This window comes from Berghia stephanieae, chromosome 1 (assembly GCF_034508935.2).
Source record: "Berghia stephanieae isolate SIO BIC M18660-M18661 chromosome 1, UCSD_Bste_1.3, whole genome shotgun sequence".
NCBI lineage: Eukaryota > Metazoa > Mollusca > Gastropoda > Nudibranchia > Aeolidiidae > Berghia > Berghia stephanieae.
Genome location: NC_088360.1, coordinates 69,782,262 through 69,803,544, shown reverse-complemented (window position 1 = coordinate 69,803,544; position 21,283 = coordinate 69,782,262). Strand labels below are relative to the sequence as shown.

The 21,283-nt window shown below is 36.0% G+C and overlaps 2 protein-coding genes across 3 annotated transcripts in view; one reads left to right on the top strand and one right to left on the bottom strand.

Moving 5' to 3' along the window:
* LOC144980629 (intracellular hyaluronan-binding protein 4-like) overlaps positions 1–6,545 on the bottom strand; it is a 32,211-nt gene extending 25,666 nt beyond the window's left edge. Inside the window, exons 1-3 of one of the 2 annotated variants that reach the window (XM_078928313.1) lie at positions 5,680–6,545; positions 2,096–2,312; positions 1,358–1,546 (exon numbers count right to left, since the gene is read on the bottom strand). In XM_078928313.1, coding sequence (XP_078784439.1) covers positions 1,358–1,546; positions 2,096–2,312; positions 5,680–5,881 — 608 coding nt within the window. In that variant the 5' untranslated portion in view covers positions 5,882–6,545. The remainder of the gene's footprint in view (positions 1–1,357; positions 1,547–2,095; positions 2,313–5,679) is intronic. The other variant, XM_078928309.1, reaches the window with a different exon arrangement.
* Positions 6,546–6,645: 100 nt separating this feature from the next.
* LOC144980624 (uncharacterized) lies at positions 6,646–15,539 on the top strand. The gene is made up of 4 exons (XM_078928305.1): positions 6,646–7,034; positions 11,276–11,395; positions 12,244–12,391; positions 13,654–15,539. Exons 1-4 carry the CDS (start codon positions 6,737–6,739, stop codon positions 14,366–14,368), a joined length of 1,281 nt encoding a protein of 426 aa, XP_078784431.1. The 5' UTR covers positions 6,646–6,736; the 3' UTR covers positions 14,369–15,539.
* Positions 15,540–21,283: the final 5,744 nt, after the last annotated feature.

The following is a 21,283-nucleotide window of genomic DNA, read 5'->3' as shown; positions in this document are numbered from 1 at the left end:
AATGAAATAAAAGCTCCAAAACATGATGGTGGTGGTTGTAGTGATAATGATGCATGGGTCGTGGTATTGGTAGGGATGATGATGTGGTGGTCGTTGTAGTAGTAATGGTAGTGATGATGATGTGGTGGTGGTTGTATTAGTAGTGGTAGTGATGGTTGTAGTAGTAATGGTAGTGATGATGATGTGGTGGTGGTTGTATTAGTAGTGGTAGTGATGATGATGTGGATGTAGTAATAGTAGTGGAATCAATGACGATGTGGAGCAATACCTCACCGGAATTTGACAGAAGTTGTACATAACCCGGAATTTCTTGCTCCAGACTGGATCCTCTTCCCCCCCCCCCCCCCCCCCCCCCCTCCAAAAAAAAAACACCCCAGTTGCCAAAAGCTTTTGGAAAAATGAATTCAGATTCTATGTACGCAGGGGGGTAAAAAAATAATTAAAAATTTTCATGGGTTCATATTAACTATTAATATAAGCGGGTACGTTAGATATGCAAATAAGGTCATGTGACCTTGGAAAGCTATTAATATTTATTTTTGGTGTATTTATATACATTTTGATGTATATCTCCAACATAAATCTGTATAAATTGATTATTATTGTTGAACATTGTTAATTAGCGGTTGAAAAAATCGTGATATCTTTTCATTTACTGTGTTTTTTTTTCTGTGATGTTACAAATGAATTTATTGGAAATCTCTTCTGCCAAATCATCCTGAATGTAAAGTTGAAAATATTTTACATCTATTGTTTCCTCTTCATTGAATCCAATATTCAGACTCCTGACTCTCACTAAAGTCAATAAGCCATTTAGCGGGATTCAGGGATGTAAATGTTGAGTCTTCTACCGTCAATACAATACAACCACATATGATAAAAAGCTTTTAGATAGCCTGGATTTTGGAAATTTTAACAAAGTAGAGTTCAATATGTAAAACTAAATGACACTTTTTTCTGGTCTTGAGCTAAACTGGTATCTGTATGGTTTTCCAAAGCCTCACGAGTTGTATTAAAGGCATGAAGCAGTACAAAACAATTAGATAAAGATATAAGGTCTAACTAGTCACAAAGCCATGAAAAATGAAAACTTGCATGGACAAAAAGCAGAACAGAACAAACAATCTGTAATTTCCCTGGAATAGGAGTTTTTTTGTTGTATTTTTTGAAAATCCCACAATTCAAATAAAAATAGCAATATCTCTTAAAAGATGAAAGAATTCATGTTATAATGAAATCTAGTAAACAAACCCTTGCCAAACCTTCCAATAGCACACTGATTAAGACTGCATACTATAGCCTCTATTAACAAAACCATATTTTTTTTAAATGTATAAAAAATGATATCAAAACATACGTGCGATCAGTCCCACTATGACGATCAAATTCACGCTTCTGATCTCCACGAGGGCCAAAACCACCTCCACTACTTCTGTCTCCACCACGCCCACGACCTCTCCCTCTGCCTCGACCACGTCCTCTTTCACCTCCAAATCCACTGCCTTCGCGATCTTCCCTCCTTTTAAATCCACCTTGAGGTTGTTCCCTGTATCAGCAGTAGAAAAGAAGAACATAAATGATCAATATGTCTGCATCACCATAACAGACCAAAAAAAGCGACTAATTAAGCAGTTTATAGTTATGGTGATAAATATGGATCTAGAACTTACTTGTGCCCAAGTAAAATTGGGACAAAGAACTAATTCAAACAACCGATAATATATCTCAGGGGCTACTATCACAAATTTTATCATAAAACCACCAGGTCCCATCCAGATACAGGCACATGACATGATCTGTCACGAGATAGATATGCCAACAATTACATATTATATTTATAGACCTGTAAATCACCCAATAAAAAAGGATTTTTTTGTTTGCTTTTGATCCAACTGACAACTCAAGTTTGGTTTCGTGGGGGAGGGGGTTATGATACAGCCTATTAATTTGCAATTTTATGGAGTTCTTGAATCACCTTATACCCACTTAATGCAAATTTTTAAAATATATTTATCCTTGGTTCATTGCCCAAACATAATAGGGCAACAAAAAGCAGGGGACATGAGAAAGACATAAGTGCTCCAGGAATACATACCTGAATTCTGGTGGAACATTTTCATCGCCTGCTTTTCCATCCTTGTACTCCCTTGGAGCTTTATCTTTAAAGTCTCTTGGAGCCTTCCCATCTTTGAAATCTCTTGGCCCTTGGCGACGAGGAGGCCGTCTGTCACCATCATTTTCACGAAGCTCCCTTGGCTCCCTGTTTCTGGCACTTCCTTTACCCTTTTCAGTCTGCCACTGCTTGTCACCAACTACAAGAGAAAGATTGAGCAATAATAAAATCCGAGTAAACAATCACCACTATGTTTTGGACCTTGGAAAGATAAGCAAAATATTGAGTTTGCAGTATAAGAAATAGAACTGGCTTCTTAGCCAAGCGCACACTATATATAAACGTTCAAGGTTACATATCGTTTTGTGTGTTGGTCCGTTCTGGATGGAAATGTGAACTTCTTAGCCAAGCGCATATCTATATTGATAGATATATACCATTCCTACACATAAAGCTTTAGGTCATCTATTATGACATGTTGCAAATAGAAGGAAGGAAATTGAAGTCACTTAGCCCTTTGTTTTTATCCAGCCATTTTTTCTGATTAGTACTCACTAATTTCTATCAATCAGACGAAAACCGTTCAAGGTTACACATCATCTTGTGTGTTAATTTGGCTGGTGGATGTTATGAGTATTTAAGCTAAACGCACGGCATTCTGTGTCGCGAGGTTGTCGCACAGCACCTGTAATTGTATACCCTTTGCTGTTTAAGTCATCTGTGTCAGAATAACATGTGACCTTTAGGTAGAAAGAAGTTAACGTCACTTAGGTCTTTTTTAATGAGTAAACTATATTAACCAGACTCTAAACGTTCATGGCTACGTATAGTTTTGTGTGTTGGTCCATTCTACTCCCGGATGGCAATGTTGTGTTTCTTAGTCGAGCGCACATCATCTATACTCAGGTTGGGGTGTTGTGTCTCAAGTGTATAATCCTTGGTTCAGTAGAGAGCAGTAGGGGGTTAGTGTGATCAATGTTTTCTTGCTCGAGAGAGTGTATGTGTGTTTGTGATAGAGAAGAGAGAGAGAGAGAGAGAGAGAGAGAGAGAGAGAGAGAGAGAGAGAGAGAGAGAGAGAGAGAGATGGTTGTGCAGTTGATGGTTTGTGTGTTTACAAAGGCGAACAATTGAATTATTGTCAATGCCCCTCTCCCCCACCTAGACCTGTAAATGAGCTCTATAAAAATTGACTGAAACTCTTCGACAAACTGAAGATTCAATTATTTTTTTAAAAAACAAGGGCATCATTGGAGAGGAGAGTGATAAATACAATATATCAAAATAGTGGGTGTTATTTCTTACTGGAAGTATGACTGCCATAATTTGATGTAGAAGGAATGCTAAATAAGCATGTCATTCATATAGGTAAAGATGACTTTATCAAAGTCATATTCCTGCCTCTGGAATATTTTTGACATAGAAAAATAATCACCATTATCATCTTTAACTTCTAGCCATGACCAATTGAATTTATTCCCCACAGGACTCACATCTTTATCGATGCTCGACAAGTCTGAATTGCGATCCACGAACAGCTCAGCCATTGTGAGAACATTAGAATAATGTAGCAATGAGCAAACTTGATTTTCAATCAGTAAATGACAGAGAAAAAAAAAAATATGACTTCAGGCCAATACACTGAATTATTAAGTAGAAGTGAATTATCAAGAAGAAACTTCGGCAGGCGTAGCGGAAAAATTCAAAGAATCGAAATGAAGGTAAATCGCCACAAAACAGCAAGCTCGCTTGGGCTTGAGCAAAACAATGGCAGAAAACGTCCTGATTTGCACGGGAATTAATTAGGCTACTTACCATTGTTCCTTATGATCAGGTACTCAATCAGTGAAGAAACGGTCAACCAGTTTGTTTACAACGCGAGGCAATCGAAATGTGCTTGTAGCAATCTATCCTACCTTTCGATTTGAAGATGTCTACATAACGGACTTGCCACATTCGCAATTTACTTTATCATAGTTTTGAGACTCGAAGGGTAAATGTGGTCAATTTTGGCTTAGATGAAACAGTGAAATTTATCGCTCGGTGGCTCAGTTAAAATTGGCTACAGTTGGGATCACGACGGATTGGAAAGTGAAAAAATAATTTAACGAAGGATGTGTGAAAATACCCAGGGAAGTGTTCAGACACGCCTTTTATAAAAAGCGTCGCTTTGTCTTGGCAATATATACATCGTTAATATAAACGGTCCCATGAGCTATGCGTAGCGCTGTGGATCACTCCTAATTATTTTACGGTCATTCGACTACGATTTGTGAATTCTTTCTTTTTTTATTTATTTCTTTCTTTCTTTCCTTTTTTGAATATTTGAATTTGACAAATTGACTGATTTCAGTTAATTGACTGAGAATTTACAGGTCTACCCACCCCACAAAAAACAATATATTTTATGGGATGCCGAATTCTTTGCTGACATCCATACCCCAAATTGAATGATCCCGTGACAAAATAAACTGAAACTCGGGTGTCGAAGTATTCAATGAAACTTGGGTGTCTAATGACGCTCCCTTAAATTATTGTCATAGTATTACTACAATCTAAAACTCATGGACATAGATGGGTCTATTCACAGAAAATGGACCTAATAGTCTTAATTCTAATAGTAATAGGAAAAACAAACACCCTAACACTAACACATTGACCAAGACATGACTAACCTTAACAGAAAAAAAAAAAAAAAAAAAAACTAGATTAGAATATTAGAAGGCCTCCCTGTTTTTACTTTGGGTTAGTTGGGGGAATAGTTGAGTTGTTTCAGTTTCCCTTAGCCTTAACACTAACACGAGGAGCTTTCGGAAGGCCATCCCATAAAACGCGCTAAGGCTAAGTGCTGTAGTCTAGTTGTGTCGAACTAAAACTATGGAAGTACTGCCCATGTATTCACTATTGTAATTGTATGTGCGAGCATGATAAGCCAAGCGAAAAAAAAAAAGGTGGGGAGTGTGTGTGTGAGAGAGAGAGAGAGATGGAGAGAGAGAGAGAGATGGAGAGAGAGAGAGAGAGGGAGTGGGGGGGGGGGGGGGGGGGGTTTATGCACGTGCGAGTTTGATGGAAAGAAAGAGGTACTCGTGCAGTGCATGGTTGAAGTTGAGGGTTTGTGAAGTTTGTGTGAGAGTGAGAGTCAGAAATTCAGTTTGTGGCCTTGTGTATTTGGATAAGACAAAGATAACTAAACACAAAAATAATGGGAGGCCTTCCGAAAGCTCCATCCCCAGTATTCTTGTTCAGTAAGCAGGGGGGGGGGGGGGGGGGGGGGAAATTTTCATGTTTTAGAACATTATAAAAAACAAGAATACTGGGGATGTAGGAGCTTTCGGAAGGCCTCCCAAAAACTCGAGGGCGCAGAAAGTAAAGTGAATGAAAATGTAGGAGTAGGAGTCAACAAAAGTAGTCATGTCCAAGAATGGTGGTAAGTGCGCAGTGCCAGCCAGACCGAAGATGTCTTTGCCAGGAACAATAATTGAATTGGTTATGTGGTAACCTCGTTTAATAATTAAGCCAGCAAGGTACGTTTCAATGCAATACAATTAGAGCAAACTATTTTCACATACCTTCTTTCTGCTCCGTATCGTCATTTTGAGGAATTACTGCTTTATCCTTTTTATCCTCCTCTTCCACAGGTTTCTTGGTCTTCGACTTCTTCTCCTCATCTTTCTGAGCATTGAGTTTCAAAACCGCCTCGATCGGGTCCTCATCGTCATCAGTAAAGAGAGCAAATTTATTGGTGACTGCTACGCCGTAATGTTGGTCCATTTTCCTCTGTAATTTAGAGGATGCAGACGGATTGGGACCTTACGGCCTTAAACGTAAAGAGCGATCAGTACAGCAAGATGGCGTGCTTCGCGCACAAAATAAATTGTTATTCTTCGATTATCAATATTTGGACTGGATATTGAAGTTTTATGAGTACACACCAATTTGAAACAATCTGAACATACGGTGGTTCTTTATTCTTTTAAACATTAAATATCAATTCAAAACATAGAATTATATAGAAAGACCCGGCGACAGAATAGCTGCACCATTAAAATATAGAATAATTTAAAACTTAAATTATAATCGTATGATTTAAACTAATATCGATACTTTTAATCACAGTACCGATATCATTGAAAGAAAAATTAAGAGGATCGACGGACTGGCAGCAACCAACTTTAAACACTTCCGTTGATGTAATTTCCCCTATTTGGAGATTCCCGAGTAGCAATTAATAACGTCAAAGGTTATTGTCAAGGTCATGCTGCGTTCCTTCAAATCTATTATAATTCTTTTGGATTTAGAATCACCGTTCTCAAAATCAAATATAGAATTTTATTTAAACAAACATGAAATAAAATTTATATATTATGGCTTGGGAAGAGACGACATGTACCTAGGTAGGAGAGAATAACTACGACAATCGAGCTTTCTCTGAATCAAGGCTGGATTGGACCAAGGAAACTCTCTCGACCTATTTTCTATTAATAGCATTAAATTATAAACAAGCCGGTGCGCATATAAACTAATGGCAGGTACAGACTTGATCCAAATGAATGATTAAATGAGAACTCGAGTTAAAGCCATGCTCCAGTTAAATGTGTCGTGTAATGTGTAAGAAGGAGTTTCAAAATGCATCCACTGGATTTAAGTCCAAAAACAAATCCGTCACATTTTAAATCTTATTCTGGGGATTTGCGAAAGATTGATAACTTATCACTTCTACATAAGGATAATAACAAGAAAACAATGTGTACATTCGGTAGTAAACGCGAAAAGGATTATGGAAAACGTGGACGTCCTAGGGCTGATATACTGACAACATTGATGGTAGAAGGTTCTTCTTCACGATCAAAAATACGGTGTAACAAATGTGGTAGAGTTTTTCCGAGAGAGAAATCTTTACAAGCACACTTGAGAACTCATACGGGTGAGGGTAACGATAGTGTTTATATATCTTTTGAGTTATATTTTATTCTGAACTGCGGGTATTTTGATTTGCAGGTTGACTGACATAATGATATAGTTAATAAGTAAGCTTCAATATGAAAAAAACGTGTACATGATGACAAGCAACGATAGTGATGATGACGAGAGCGAATAAACAATAAATAATAATTCTTTAGGTCAACAAGTTACAGAATATTGTAATGTATTAATGTTACAGTGTTACGATTGGTGTCGTCATTTTATATATATATATATATTATTACTATCAGTTGAAGAATCAATATCCTCTTCACTTAATTCTACCCCTCCTCCTCCTTCTATCTTTATCATCACCGTTATAATGATACATATCAATATCGTTATCAGCATTATGATTTACAGAATGCTGTTTCCATGTTTATCATTGATGTAACCATCAACATCGTCTTTGTCGTCGTCATCACAATCAATACGAATAGTCAGCAGCATCAAAAACATTGAAGAACACCTTATAACGTTATGCTCTCAACTAAATGGATTAGACTTTGGTCTAAGGGTATTGTAAATGATTACTCATTTCTCATCGTCTTGCTGTTGTTATGTGAAAACTCGCAAACCAACGGAAAATAATATTTTTTTTATTAAAACATTGATAAATAAGTCCATTGACCAGTTAACTACCGTATTCTGGGAGAGTTTGTTTTTTGTTGGGGGTTTTTTTTTCCGAGACGAGGTAAATCGATCGATTTTCAGTTGTTTTCTTTTGGCCAAATTTTTAAATACATGTCTTTCCAGATGACAACAGTTAACTGGTTAATAATATGCGTTCAGATACACCAGTATTAATTAACGATCATCCATTATGTAATTCAGTTTTTATAAGATTTACTTCACAAAGCAGCATCACATTTTTATTCTTTTTTTTTTTTTTTTGTTTAATTATTTTTAAAAAAAGGTAATCGATGAATATGTTTTTGTTTGTTTTAAAATCAGTTACATTTTTTTTTATTCATTCCTTTATTTTGCCGCATCCGCCCCTGAAGGTGCCACAGTGAGCAATCAATGTCCTCATTGAACACACACACACACACACACACACACACATATATATATATATATATATATATATATATATATATATATATATAATGTGTGTGTTTGTATAATATTATTATTTGTATTATGCGTTATCCATAGGCTACTTCTTTTGGTAGCGAACAATTCCCTTCACGCCTTTATATTGTCGCGTTTAATTTGTATTTGATATTAGGATGGTCATCTTTATCAACCCTTTCAGCTGCATTCGTTACCGTTAGTTATCCTAAGCATCAGTAGAGGTGTTTGTTGTAGTACTAGCAGTAGTAGTTAATAGTAAAAGTGGTTGACGTGGTTGTGGTAGTAGTAGTAGTAGTAGTAGTAGTAGTAGTAGTAGTAGTAGTAGTAGTAGTAGTAGTAGTAGTAGTAGTAGTAGTAGTAGTAGTAGTAGTAGTAGTAGTAGTAGTAGTAGTAGTAGTAGTAGTAGTAGTAGTAGTAGTCGTCGTCGTATATTAATAGTGATGGTAGCAGCAGCAACAGTAGTAGTAGTAGTAGTAGTAGTAGTAGTAGTAGTAGTAGTAGTAGTAGTAGTAGTAGTAGTAGTAGTGGTGGTGGTGGTAGTAGTAGAAGTAGTAATAGTGTTATTAGTAGTCGTAGTAGTAGTCGTAGTAGTAGTAGTAGTAGTAGTAGTAGTAGTAGTAGTAGTAGTAGTAGTAGTAGTAGTAGTAGTAGTAGTAGTAAAAGTGGTGGTAGCAGCAACAGCAGCAGCAGCAGCAGTAGTAGTAGTAGTAGTAGTAGTAGTAGTAGTAGTAGTAGTAGTAGTAGTAGTAGTAGTAGTAGTAGTAGTAATAGTAGTAGTACTGTTTAATGTTATCACATAAGTATTGTTCCTATCATTTCTATTTAAATGGAAAACCAGGGCACAGCATTATTTGGTTGATTTCTCATTTTGCTTTGACGGCGTTGTGGGTCAAGACAGGACGAGAATAGACTTGCTGAGTCGCGTTCGAACAAAATCAATCGACCGAGGCTCTTGCGAGTGTTTGTATAGATTCGGGTTGCATGGGTCACGGCATTTTAAGGAGGTCATGTCTTCTATCACCCAATCGCGTTGGCTGCGGCTGACAACGTTAGATAGGAGATACAACAGTTGGCTTTGTGTCACAGTAAACTCTGTTATTAAAGGTTTTTTTTTTGTTTTTTTTTGTTTGTTTATTTGTTGTTTTTCTTTTTTGTTTTTGTTGTGTTTTGTTTTTTTTGGGGAGGAGGGGGGGGGGGGATAAGATAAAATGTAAAAGATATACAACGTTGACAATAATTTTCCTACTTTCCCCCCTTCCCAACTTACATTATAATGTTGCCCACGCGGTCTGTGTTTATAGCAGGAGAGGAAATGACAAATGCTGTTACTACACATAGATATACACCTATGTTACTACATTATTGGAACTGGGATTTCGGAAGTGTGTGTGTGTGGGGGGGGGGGGGGGGGAGGATTATGTGGTGTTATACCTATACGAATTTGTATATTGCGGTCGAAACATATTATGATATTACCCCATTACCTCTTTAAAGGTTGTAAGGAGTATTTTAATCGGTAAATGCAACTATCATTTCCGATATAGATAGTGTCTTTTTTATAATGACAAACATGGGGGTCCCTTTCATTTGCTATTTCTGGTTTGTGCGTATTATAAAGGAATAACAAATTGTTATCAATACTACGTCCATATACATTAAGACGTAATATTTCAAGGTTCTCTCTGCTTCATATCAACGCTTTGATTAAATTGTCTTACGAAGACGTGTTTGTGTGTGTGTGTGTGTGTGTGTGTGTGTGTGCGCGTGTGTGTGTGTATGTGTGTTTGTTGGGGGGGGGGGGTCGTTTTATTGTGGGTTTTTTTTTCCAGTGATTTGAGTACTTGGACCTGTTAGTAGTTTGCGTTATACTAGAAAATACCGCACAAACAAAAAGGTGGGTTGTTTAAGAGTCCTTTTCGTGCCTTAGACAAGTTGAGGGTTTACTTCTACATATAATAGTCCATTAATGCCATAAATACTAATGAGCCGAATTTCATCCCAGTTTATGGAGAGTTAAATTAAATTATGAATAGAAACATTAAACAGCGTATTTCCACGAATTGACCCTGCTCAATACGCTTCACGGTATTTCATTTATTCCCCCAGAAGGCCATATAGAGCCAAAATCCAGTACCAGTCGTCTGTTAAGCGTCCTTTTTGTACGAACACTCTTACAATATCTGTCACCGCCCATGCCTCATTCACATCATTGGCGTCCTATCCAAAGGGTATACAATTTGCCCATGCATTTTTAACTCTCCATAAACTGAGATAAAATTCGGCTCATTAGTATTAATGACTTTAATGGACTATTGTAGAAGTAAACCCTCAACTTGTCTAAGGCACGAAAAGGACCCATAAACAACCCACCTTTTTGTTTGTGCGGTAGGCAAAATCTGATCGGTTCGTTTCTTGTAGCCTTGTCCACTTAGACACAATCCGTTTATTGGCCGACTATAGTAGTAGTGGTAGTAGTAGTAGTAGTAGTAGTAGTAGTAGTAGTAGTAGTAGTAGTAGTAGTAGTAGTAGTGGTGGTGGTGAGGGTGGTGGTGGTAGTAGTAGTAGTGGTAGTAGTAGTAGTAGTAGTAGTAGTAGTAGTAGTAGTAGTAATAGTAGTAGTAGTAGTAGTAGTAGTAGTAGTAGTAGTAGTAGTAGTAGTAGTAGTAGCAGTTGTTGTTGTTGTTGTTGTTGTTGTTGTTGTTGTTGTTGTAGTGCACAAAAGACAGGTCGTTGATGGATGGTTCTGAGAAGGTGGACAGTCGACCTAAGAGTCGACAATCGGAGACTTCAGACATGAAAAGAAAAAGGGGGTTTCGTCCCTGAAGGGCAGAGCAGTGATATCGCCTAATTGGTGAAGTACTCCCATAAACCCGCTCTCATCCTGTAGTGATTTATGCGCATCTGAACACATAGCCCAAACAGCAACACTTGGGACGAGACAAAACGCCCGTAAAGCGCTATTACAATTTTGTTTTTCGACAGAGAGCACGCTGTTCTTATTTTACAACTAAATAAGGTGAAAGTGAAACCTACAGGTCTTAAGACGAGTGTCATTCCACAAGAGTACAAATTCGTATCCTTATCAAAGCCATACTTTTAAAATCTAAATAACTCAATTTGTTTCAGGCGAAAGACCGTATACGTGTGACTTTCCTGGATGTACCAAGGCTTTTTGTCAGAGTGGTCAGCTCAAGACTCATCAACGGCTTCATACAGGAGAGAAACCTTTTGTCTGTAATATTACAGGTACGTACATCAATATCATCGTGATCACCAGCACTACCAACTCCCACCCTCCCCCCATCATCGTCAACATCGTGATCACCAGCACGCCACCACCATCACCATCATCATCATCATCATCATCATCATCATCAGAAGTTGTAGTAGGGGCCTAGTAGTAGTAGTAGTAGTAGTAGTAGTAGTAGTAGTAGTAGTAGTAGTAGTAGTAGTAGAAGTAGAAGTTGTTGTTGTTGTTGTAGTTACAACAGCAACACCTTTATCATCAGCTTTATGAAAACTGAGGATGGGCTCAGAGTGATTCCGGTTTCGGTAAAAGAACAATCGTCTCGCCAGATCTAAGATACCCAATCACTACGTTGTGGACAGAGGGGTCAGAAAAAGAAACGACTTTTCCAAGTTTGAAACAGGTCCTTGCAACTAGATGAAGACGGTGATAATTTATCTTGTCAGATTTCATAATCATTAATTCTATTCAAAGCTATGTTTACTATATGCCTATGGATAAAAGAAACATATTAAATCGCAGTAGCATATGAAGGATTCGCATTAGTCCTGTTTTAAGTCCCTGGTAATGTGCCATACTTCTTACACGTACGCGTTTTAAAAAGCCGCCATACAATTATGCGTCATCAGATTATTCATAAAAGCGTTCATATAATTCTGCATGAGGACAAAAGACGTAAAAGAAATATCAAGAGAGAGATAAATAAACCATTATTTAACAAAGGACCCATGTGATATGAAAATCAACTAAAGTATTTTCCAGGATTTCTTTTTCGTTATTTCTTTCTTTCTTTCTTTTCGACACATGAGTGAACATGGGAGTATTAATTCTGTATTCCATTCATCAGGTTGTACAAGTCGGTTTACTCATGCGAATCGACACTGCAGCACCCACCCCAATGCAGGACTGAGTCGAACGGAGCAAAACCTGCAACAAGTAGCGACACAGCTCAATCAAGATCTGAAGAATTCGCCGGAGAAAGAGTGGCTGGAAAGGTATGACGAAGCGTGAAGCATGAATCATTTTTAAATGCGTTTTCTGTTGAAACGGTTGTTGTAATAATCGTGTGATAATAAACAAATAGCCTTTCCTCAAAGATTGGGATGTATTTCAACATTTTCGTTAAATGTTAAATACTACCTATTTAGATCAGAAAAAAATGTGGAGCAGGCACTTGTATAGATAATGATGAGAAATATAGGGTTTAGAGAAATGCCAGATGAAAACAGATAATAACAATTACGCGGTGTGAGAGCCAAACTGGGATCCTACTGACGGCGCCCTCAGCTTGGCTGAGCCTGTGGCTATTGCGACCGCTCGTTGACCTCTCTCTCTCTCTCTCTCTCTCTCTCTCTCTCTCTCACACACACACACACATACACACACAGACACACTCACACACACACTCTCTCTCTCTCTCTCTCGCTCTCTCTCTCTCTTTCTCTATCTATCTATCTATCTCTCTGCCAGGCGGAGGGTGCCGTGTCAGTTGGATCCCAGGTTGGGTGTGACACCGCGAAATTTTTATTCTCTGTTTTCATATGGCACTTGCCCATACCCTTTAATTCTCATCATTACCAAATAATTTAGATCAGAGATGAAAGATGGATAAGGAGAAGAACAAACAAACAAAAAAACTTGAGCTTCTATATAGAGCAATATCCACTAAATGTGCTCAACGCGGTTTACAAGAGGTCCCTGGACAACAGCAACGCTTTACATGTAGGTGTGATTCAGTCATAGTCGATGAGTAAAGCTGTTGTTAATTGTTTCCATTGGTCACTTCCATAAATTTCAATAAATGGGTTTGATTGTGGTAACTTCAGATATACACCATTTTTACTCTGGGGACTACATGCTTCTAAACTGTTCCTTTTATTTTTCTCACACCCGATATAGTATATATATATATATATATATATATATATATATATATATATATATATATATATATATATATATATATATAGACTATTCTATACTATACTATACATAACAAACTGCTGGAAAAGAAGGCTGCATGCATCGCCCTTAATGTTATTATACGCCGTCATAAAAGGGAATTAGATAGGTCGAAAGTTATGGCAGTTAGAGACAGATAGAGAAGGATAAATAAATAGATAGATAGATTCCATCATTATGACACCACAACTATCAACCACTCCTTAGTCCAATTTACAACGTTATTGTACTGATAAATACAAGCTATCACTTTGTGTATCAATACTTTTCATCAATTTCTTATTTCCTCCTCTAGATATATCAGACGATGCAAAGATCGGCTATTGCCGAAGTCAGACACAATCCCATTAGACATGAGAAAACAAAGCAGCACAAGCCCGAAAGATGTTCTAAAGAGGAAATCGAGCTCGAGCGCATCAGTTACAATCACCTCCACCGATGCCATTAGAATCCTTCCAAGTCCATCCCCTCCCAAAGAAGATTACAGGGAAGTATTTTTCGCACCATTGCCTAGTATCCCTCCATTTTCCTCTGTCTCGACCCCCTCCAGAACATCTCCCGTGGTTTTTCCGGTGTCTCCACCATTGGCACACCAATCTGGTGTGACACTTACTCCCTTGACCCCAAGACATCCCGGATCCGCCTCAACAATATCATCAAGATCGTCGTTGTCATCGGCATCATCATCCAAATCATCCTCATCATCAGGGGCCGTGAGAGATCTTTCGTCATTCATGCACACTCCAACTAAGCCCTCTTCGTATCGTGCGTCTTTCGACAATTTTAACTCATCGCCATATTTTAGCCATATCATCACTGACCACACATCATACAGTCCTTATTATGGTCAAGTAATTCCACCTCCTCCATCATTATCCAGACCTCAGCCATTGACTCATGTGCAAATACAGAGAGAAGTGGACTGCGTGACTGTTGATGTCGCCCCGGTCAAAAGTGACAAAGACAGATACATTTCAGCATTAGCACTTATTGAATTGTCTAAAGGTTAAATTGCTTCCAAGAATCACTCTAGAAAAGTTATTTTGTGTTTGTAAGTAATGAGCCCCGAGACTGATATCTGCAGTAATATAAAGAACTTGATCAAAAAATATGTAGGCTATAGACGTCTAATATTATGAAAGTAATTTTTAAAATAACACAAAACATACAACTCAGCCGAATGGAATACAGTACTTACTGGATTCTAGCGTGCCGAGTTTCAGCCCACTCTGCAATAGATAGTATGCGCTTGGCTAAGAAGCTCATAACATTGCCATCCGGAAGTATAACGGACCAACACACAAAACTGTGTGTAACCATGAACTTTTATAGCGTGGTTGATACAGTTTAGTGAGAATCACTCACAAACGCGGATGGCAAAATACAAAAACAAAGGCTTGAGTGACGTCATCTTCGTTCTACCGATACACACACCGAAGCTGGGCGACCGAAAGCATCGGTTACCTCACATGAGTATCGCATTCAGCATGCTCAGATTATAGATAGAATGAAGTTGACACCACTCGGGTCTTTGTTATTGCTTTTTGCTATCCATTTTTATGAGTAATTATCACTAAACTGTATTAACCAGACTATACACGTTCAAGGTTACACATAGTTTTGTGTCTTGGTCCGTTATACTTCCGGACGGCAATGTTGTGAGCTTCTTAGCCAAGCGCATACTATCTATAGCACGCTTTTTTACATTTCTGAGAGTATTTTAGAATCCAGCGAGTACTGTGTTAAAAATAAATAATATAAAACAAATAATAAACACACATACACTCACACACAACTGCCAATAAATACACACGCAGAAATACCCGGTGTTGTTTTATATTATTTTCCGTTTAACTAATATGTTTTAAATATACACGACATAGCGCCTTGGTGGGCATGTTATTGAATGTTTATATATTTTTATTTATTTGTTTATTTTTATATATTTTAAATTTTTTTAAATTTTATTAATCCAGCGGTTAGGACATGCAGAACTATTTGTGAGCAGAGTTGACACAATATTGATATAATTTTATTGTATTTGATTTGACCTGTGCCAGAATTTATCTAGACGTCTATTCACTTATTGGGAATCGGGATGGTTTGTTTTTGTTGTTGTTTTTTTAAGTTCACAAAAGTTGTCTTTTGAAAGCAGATAAACGAAAAAAAAAAAGAAAAAAAGGCTGGGGTGGGGGTAATATTAAAGTCCTTTCAGTTCGTATTTATTATTTTCAACAATAATTTTGGCGGGGATACGTAAATGTGTTACAGTGGCATCCATATTTCCCCGATTTGTCACCGGGAACACAATTTCGGTATTAAAATTATGAGGGCAAGGTTAAGCATAAATAAATGTGAATCGTCTTCATTAGTTCAGTCATATCTTAATCATCATCATCATCATCATTATTATTATTATTATTATTATTATTATTATTATTATTATTATTATTATTATTATTATTATTATTATTATTATTATTATAACAAAAGCTGACAATGGCCACCAGAGCTCTATGACTTATAGAGACAACACGTCTATTACTAAAAAAATTGGGAAAAGTTTAAAGAAGCAGCTACTTGTATGGCTTTCACAATATATTCCCGCTTACAACACATAAGTTTAATCGTGTGATTGGTTACTAGAACATTGACAGATTAATTTAAGTTTTTAATGAAGACCCCCCCCCCCCCCCCCCCCCCCCCACACACACACACACACCCACACTTTTATTTTTGTTTGTTGGTTAGTTTAGTTTGTTTTCTTTTGATTTTTTCTTACTTTTTCGGGGTTAGAAATTTCAACATCCTAAATCAAATAATATTGAGCTTATATATAGATTTACAAATTTAGATAACATAATATAGCCACAATGAAGAATGATCAGTAAATAAGACGATTCTTAACAATCTGTCGAGTTCATGCAATGTTCCTTTTTCGAAAGTGATAAGATGATAATCCGATTCATAAATTACGCCCCTGTGTTATATTTTAAAATTATTAGAAAGCCGTCTTTTCTTTTAGCCCTACTGGTAAGAAAATCGAAATAATTTAAACCGTCGGTTTGCATTATTAGTTTTTTAATTAAATGTGTATAATAAGAAAGTACAGATTATTTTGTTTCAACATTTATAAATAAACTAAAATATTCAAATTTTATTTATTTATTTATTTATTTATTTATTTATTTATTTATTTATTTATTTATTTATCTATCTATTTGTTTGTTCGAATGATTGACGGCTTATCTTTCATGCTTATTAATTTATTCATTCATTTCTTATCAATCCTTTAAAAATATATTTATGTATCTATCTTTTCTTTATTCATTACACATTTATGTCATTATAACTTTCTTCGCTTATTGATTTATCATGATATCCATTTTATTTTGAAATTAGTTCTTTGTAGATTGTTGTTGTACATAATTTTCTGATAATTCTATTTCAAGAGTTTCGTGAAGTTATATTAAAACACACTCTCACGCGACATACACACAACTGAATGCGATAAGAGAAGTTTAACTTTAAAAAAAACAACAAAAAAACACATACACACACAAACACACACACACACACGCACACACCTATCACAGACGTACAAAAGATAGCAACATGTCATACATATTATGATAACAATTCATGATTTGTCCTCATATTCTTGGGGTTTTTTCCCCCTCCCAGTTTATATCCGGGTTTTTACCGGTTTTCTCTCCTAAAAATTAATAATATGGTACAGCACTGGCAAACAAACGGAGTAGTACGAAATGTGCTATTTATTGCGATTGTTTGTTTTCTTGTTATCCCCCCCCCCCCCCCCCATAATACCGAAATGTATTAATAATGGTGTTTATTATAAGCGGGTAAAATACTGTTTAGTCCCAATTTTAAACTCTATCCGGATGTTAATGAATGGTCCAACTATGCAATTTGTCTTTATTTTTTAATTGGCAATAATATTCAAACAGCATATGTATAATATATTTTCTAGTGCGAACATCTTTACAATGACAAAACAATTCGGTGCTTAATCATAAAATCATTCATCAATCACGATCAATCAAATTCAACAATGCTCTTTAAACACAACATTGTTATAGCATTTATTAAGCTCATCAAAATCTTTAAGTGAATCATTCATTCCAATTGTTGATACTTCCAATGTTAATTACCACTGCCAAATAAGAATTTTAATGTGTTCAATGAAGAGTGACTAGTATTTTTTATGAGAATCTTTTTAATTTGATTTTTTAAAACCATTTATTGATAGATTTATACTCACTAATGTATATTTTTATAATAATCTATATGTTATAAATTATGTTTTCCATTAAATATTTTCTGAAGCGTACAGTTAGTTATGTGTTCCAGTCAAAGCATAGTATTTTAAAATGTTATTTTTATTATCAGATTATAGATATGTTCTAATATAATGAGGAGAAAATTGTGAGTGATCTCTTGTACAAGATAATGGAGACAGATAATTATAACAAAACACACAAAAAATATTGGCGGGATAATGCTTATTTTTTTCACTGTCTGAGAATAAGTCGAAATAATTATCAATGTTTTTTTTGGATTTTAATTTAGCCTGAAGAGAACAGACGACAGGAATTAGATCATACGGAAGGGATGGGGAGGTGTTAGATGGGAAGAAGAATGTCCCAAGGAGACTTGGAGACGTACGGTAGAGAGGGTCCTAAAGCAGAGAGGGCTGTCCCTCGGGATGGCCCCAAGAATAGCTGTTGACATGAAACAGGCGGAGATCCTTTGCATCGCCTCAAGTGCCAGCAGGCCTGGAGAGGATTGAGTGAGAGTGAATATGTTTATTCTAGGACAGAAATCCACACGAAGAAGGGGGGTTTGGATATAAGGACATAGGAGAGACAGATCATAAGCTTCTCCCGCTACAGGAAAAGGAAATCAACCCCCTCTCATTTTTGTAGTTTGTGAAACAAATTAATTTGACAAAAGCTCACTTAGAATTTCTCTTGTAAATAAAAAATAAGAACAAACATAGCTGAAAATGAAGCTGATTACTTAATGATTTCAATTCTTTGCGTCTGTGTTAGTTTTTACTTAAAATATTGTATAGAATGATTTATGTTGCTTATAACGGCTTCCTTTATTGCAAATGTTTGTCTATGCAGAGTGTGATTGGGGTTTACCAGACAAAATACTAAAGATCCTTTATTTTAAATCTTTTTTTATTTCATTTATGGCAGACTCGAGACAACACGCATAACCACAAATATTTACAACGCATAATTGATATTTATACTTCTTTTTTACAATTCCAATGCTTTAATTTGGACGATTTACAATTGTTTTTGTTATGTTATTGGGTTGGTTTTTTTTGTTGGTTTTATTTAACTTTTTTTTTTCAATGAACAATCAAACATTAAATTCAGACAATCAACATTTAAAAAAAAAGTTTTACGGACCTTAGTAAGTATAATGATCCTTGTATATTGTGTGACTACCCTTATTATTAGCATAACTATGATTCGGCATTCAATTCACTTTTAGGACTATGAAACTAAATTTCTGATTTCAATGATACAAATTGTAATTTTGCCATATTCTTTTAACGCACTCTTTAGTGCTTTGGATTCTAATGCATGTTTTTTTTAAAAGGGTTTTACGGCGCTTGAAACACATTTAGGTCATATACGCGCCAGTAAAATGAAGAAAATGGAATAGTCTAAATATTCTAGATTTACAATCAAAGCACCCAAGAAAAAGTAAGACAAAGGGGAATTCGTTCAAATAGGGAACAGGCAGATGTAGTTTCCAAGAGCATACCATAAATGTACTTGATTTGAGGTCAACTTAAAGTCTCATCCAGACACCAGCACTAAGAGGAACACACTCAAATGTTTACGGAAGACATAACTAAAAATACACGACAGAGAGATGATTTACAAGGAAAAAAAATATCATCTCCCAAAACTATAACTATACATTTGACTGCTTCCCTCCTAGTGAATAACTCCAGCCAGGGCTGGGACAAAACTAAGTAATCCCATTCCAAGATAAAGACAGAAAGCAACTTGGAAAACAGATATAAAGAGATAGAAGACACAGCGTGACCTCCTGTCCTCCATGGGAGGTCAAAGACCCCGCCCAGTGCATGGTTGGTTATTCATGATCATAACCTTTGTAAGGCAAAGTTAACAGCGCGCTCATAAATAAATAAAGTTTGAATTTATTATTGTCAACAAAATTGTAACACATATATTTAATTAACGTAACCATTTTTTGGGTTTAAAAATCTAATGATTTATATCATATGATTGGCAAGAAATTAATTTAAAAACTACTTTTAACAGGGTCTATAACGGTTGTCTTATCTTGATTATGTTTTATCTTTTTGGAAAAAAATAATTGCGATAAGAAGTGTCTCAGTATTAACATTTTCATAAAATTTAGAGCAAAGATGTCAGTTTTTCATCAGTCCTATGAACTGGAAATGGAATGGATTTGTCCCTAGTGTATGTTCTGTTCATCATATCTTACATTTAAATATTCATAATGAATTGTGTTTGCAGCAAATGTCTTTTGATTTTACTGTTTTTCTTATCAAAATCGCAGCCGTCAATGAAACTTATCATTTTCAATTTCAAGTTCTGTGAATGGTTATTATTAAAGCATTCCACATCCAATGAATGAAACTTTTTTAAATGTTGTTTTTTGTTTCCTTAAAAAGGATACTTTTATCGAATTGTATCATAAATTTGCAATTGCATTAAATATTGCTTATTTTTACATCGAACTGCTTTTACTAATTTTGAAAGATTCAAGTAAGTAATAAATATTTTTAAAAAACCTCACGCGTTTTGCTTTAACTTTACGTGTGTATGTGTGTGTCTGTGTATGAGTGTGGGTGAATGCTACTTTGCAGCATTACTGTACTCATTTGTTTGTTTGTTTGTTTTAAAGGATTTTACGGCGCTTGTAATTTAGTTCATATAAAAGTACAAAGGAAGAAAATAGAATAATAAAAAGTTATAGAATTACAACCAAAGAAAAAGTAAGACACAGGGTAATTAGTTTAAATAGGGAGCAGGTGTGGATTCCAAGAGCACACTATCAGTGTACTTAGCTTGACATTTCCTAAATATCTCATCATCCAAACACAAGCACAGGTCACCACTAAGAATAAGAGGGTTGTTTTGTTTTTAAGGGTTTTACTGCGCTTGCAACACATTAATGTAGGTCATATCAGCGCCAGTAGGAAGGAAGAAAATTGGATTGTAAAAACATTCTAGATGTACAATTAAAAGGAGTTGAGGAAAAAGTAAGACAAAGGGGAATGGTACAAATAGGGAACAGATGTAGATTCCAAGAGCATATTATCAGTGTAATTCGTTTGAGATTACCTAAAAGTCTCATCCAGACACCAGCACAAATTCCAACTAAAAGGAACACACTCAAATGTTTACAAATCATATTAACAAAAAAAAAAATAGTACAGGAAAGAAAGATGATTTACAAGGAAATAAAATATCATCTCCTAAAACTATAACTACATTTAACTGTTTCCCTCCCAGCCAAGGACTCCGGCCAGGGTCAGGACAAAACTATGTTATTGTTATCTCATTCCAAGACAAAGACAGAAAGCAATTAGAAAACAGGTACAGGGAGATAGAAGGCACAGCAGTACCTCCCTGCCCACTATGGGAAGTCGGAAACCCCACCCAGACCATTAAGAGGAGCACACTCAAATGTTTACAAATCATATATTTGTAAAATAAACAATACAGTGCATAACAGAGAGATGATTTACAAGACAAAAAAATATCATATCCCAAAACTCAAACTATACATTTGACTGTTTCCCTCCCAACCAGAGTATCCGACCAGGGCCAGGACCAAAACAAGTGACCTCATTCCAAGACAAAGACAGAGAGCATGTTGGAAAA

What these genes read in the sequence shown, in the direction of transcription:
- LOC144980624 (XM_078928305.1), top strand. Translation starts at nt 6,737, where the DNA reads ATGCATCCACTGGATTTAAGTCCAAAAACAAATCCGTCACATTTTAAA. An exon ending in ACACTTGAGAACTCATACGG is followed by an intron (nt 7,035 to 11,275) that starts GTGAGGGTAACG and finishes AATTTGTTTCAG; the next exon opens with GCGAAAGACCGTATACGTGT. An exon ending in GAGAAAGAGTGGCTGGAAAG is followed by an intron (nt 12,392 to 13,653) that starts GTATGACGAAGC and finishes TTCCTCCTCTAG; the next exon opens with ATATATCAGACGATGCAAAG.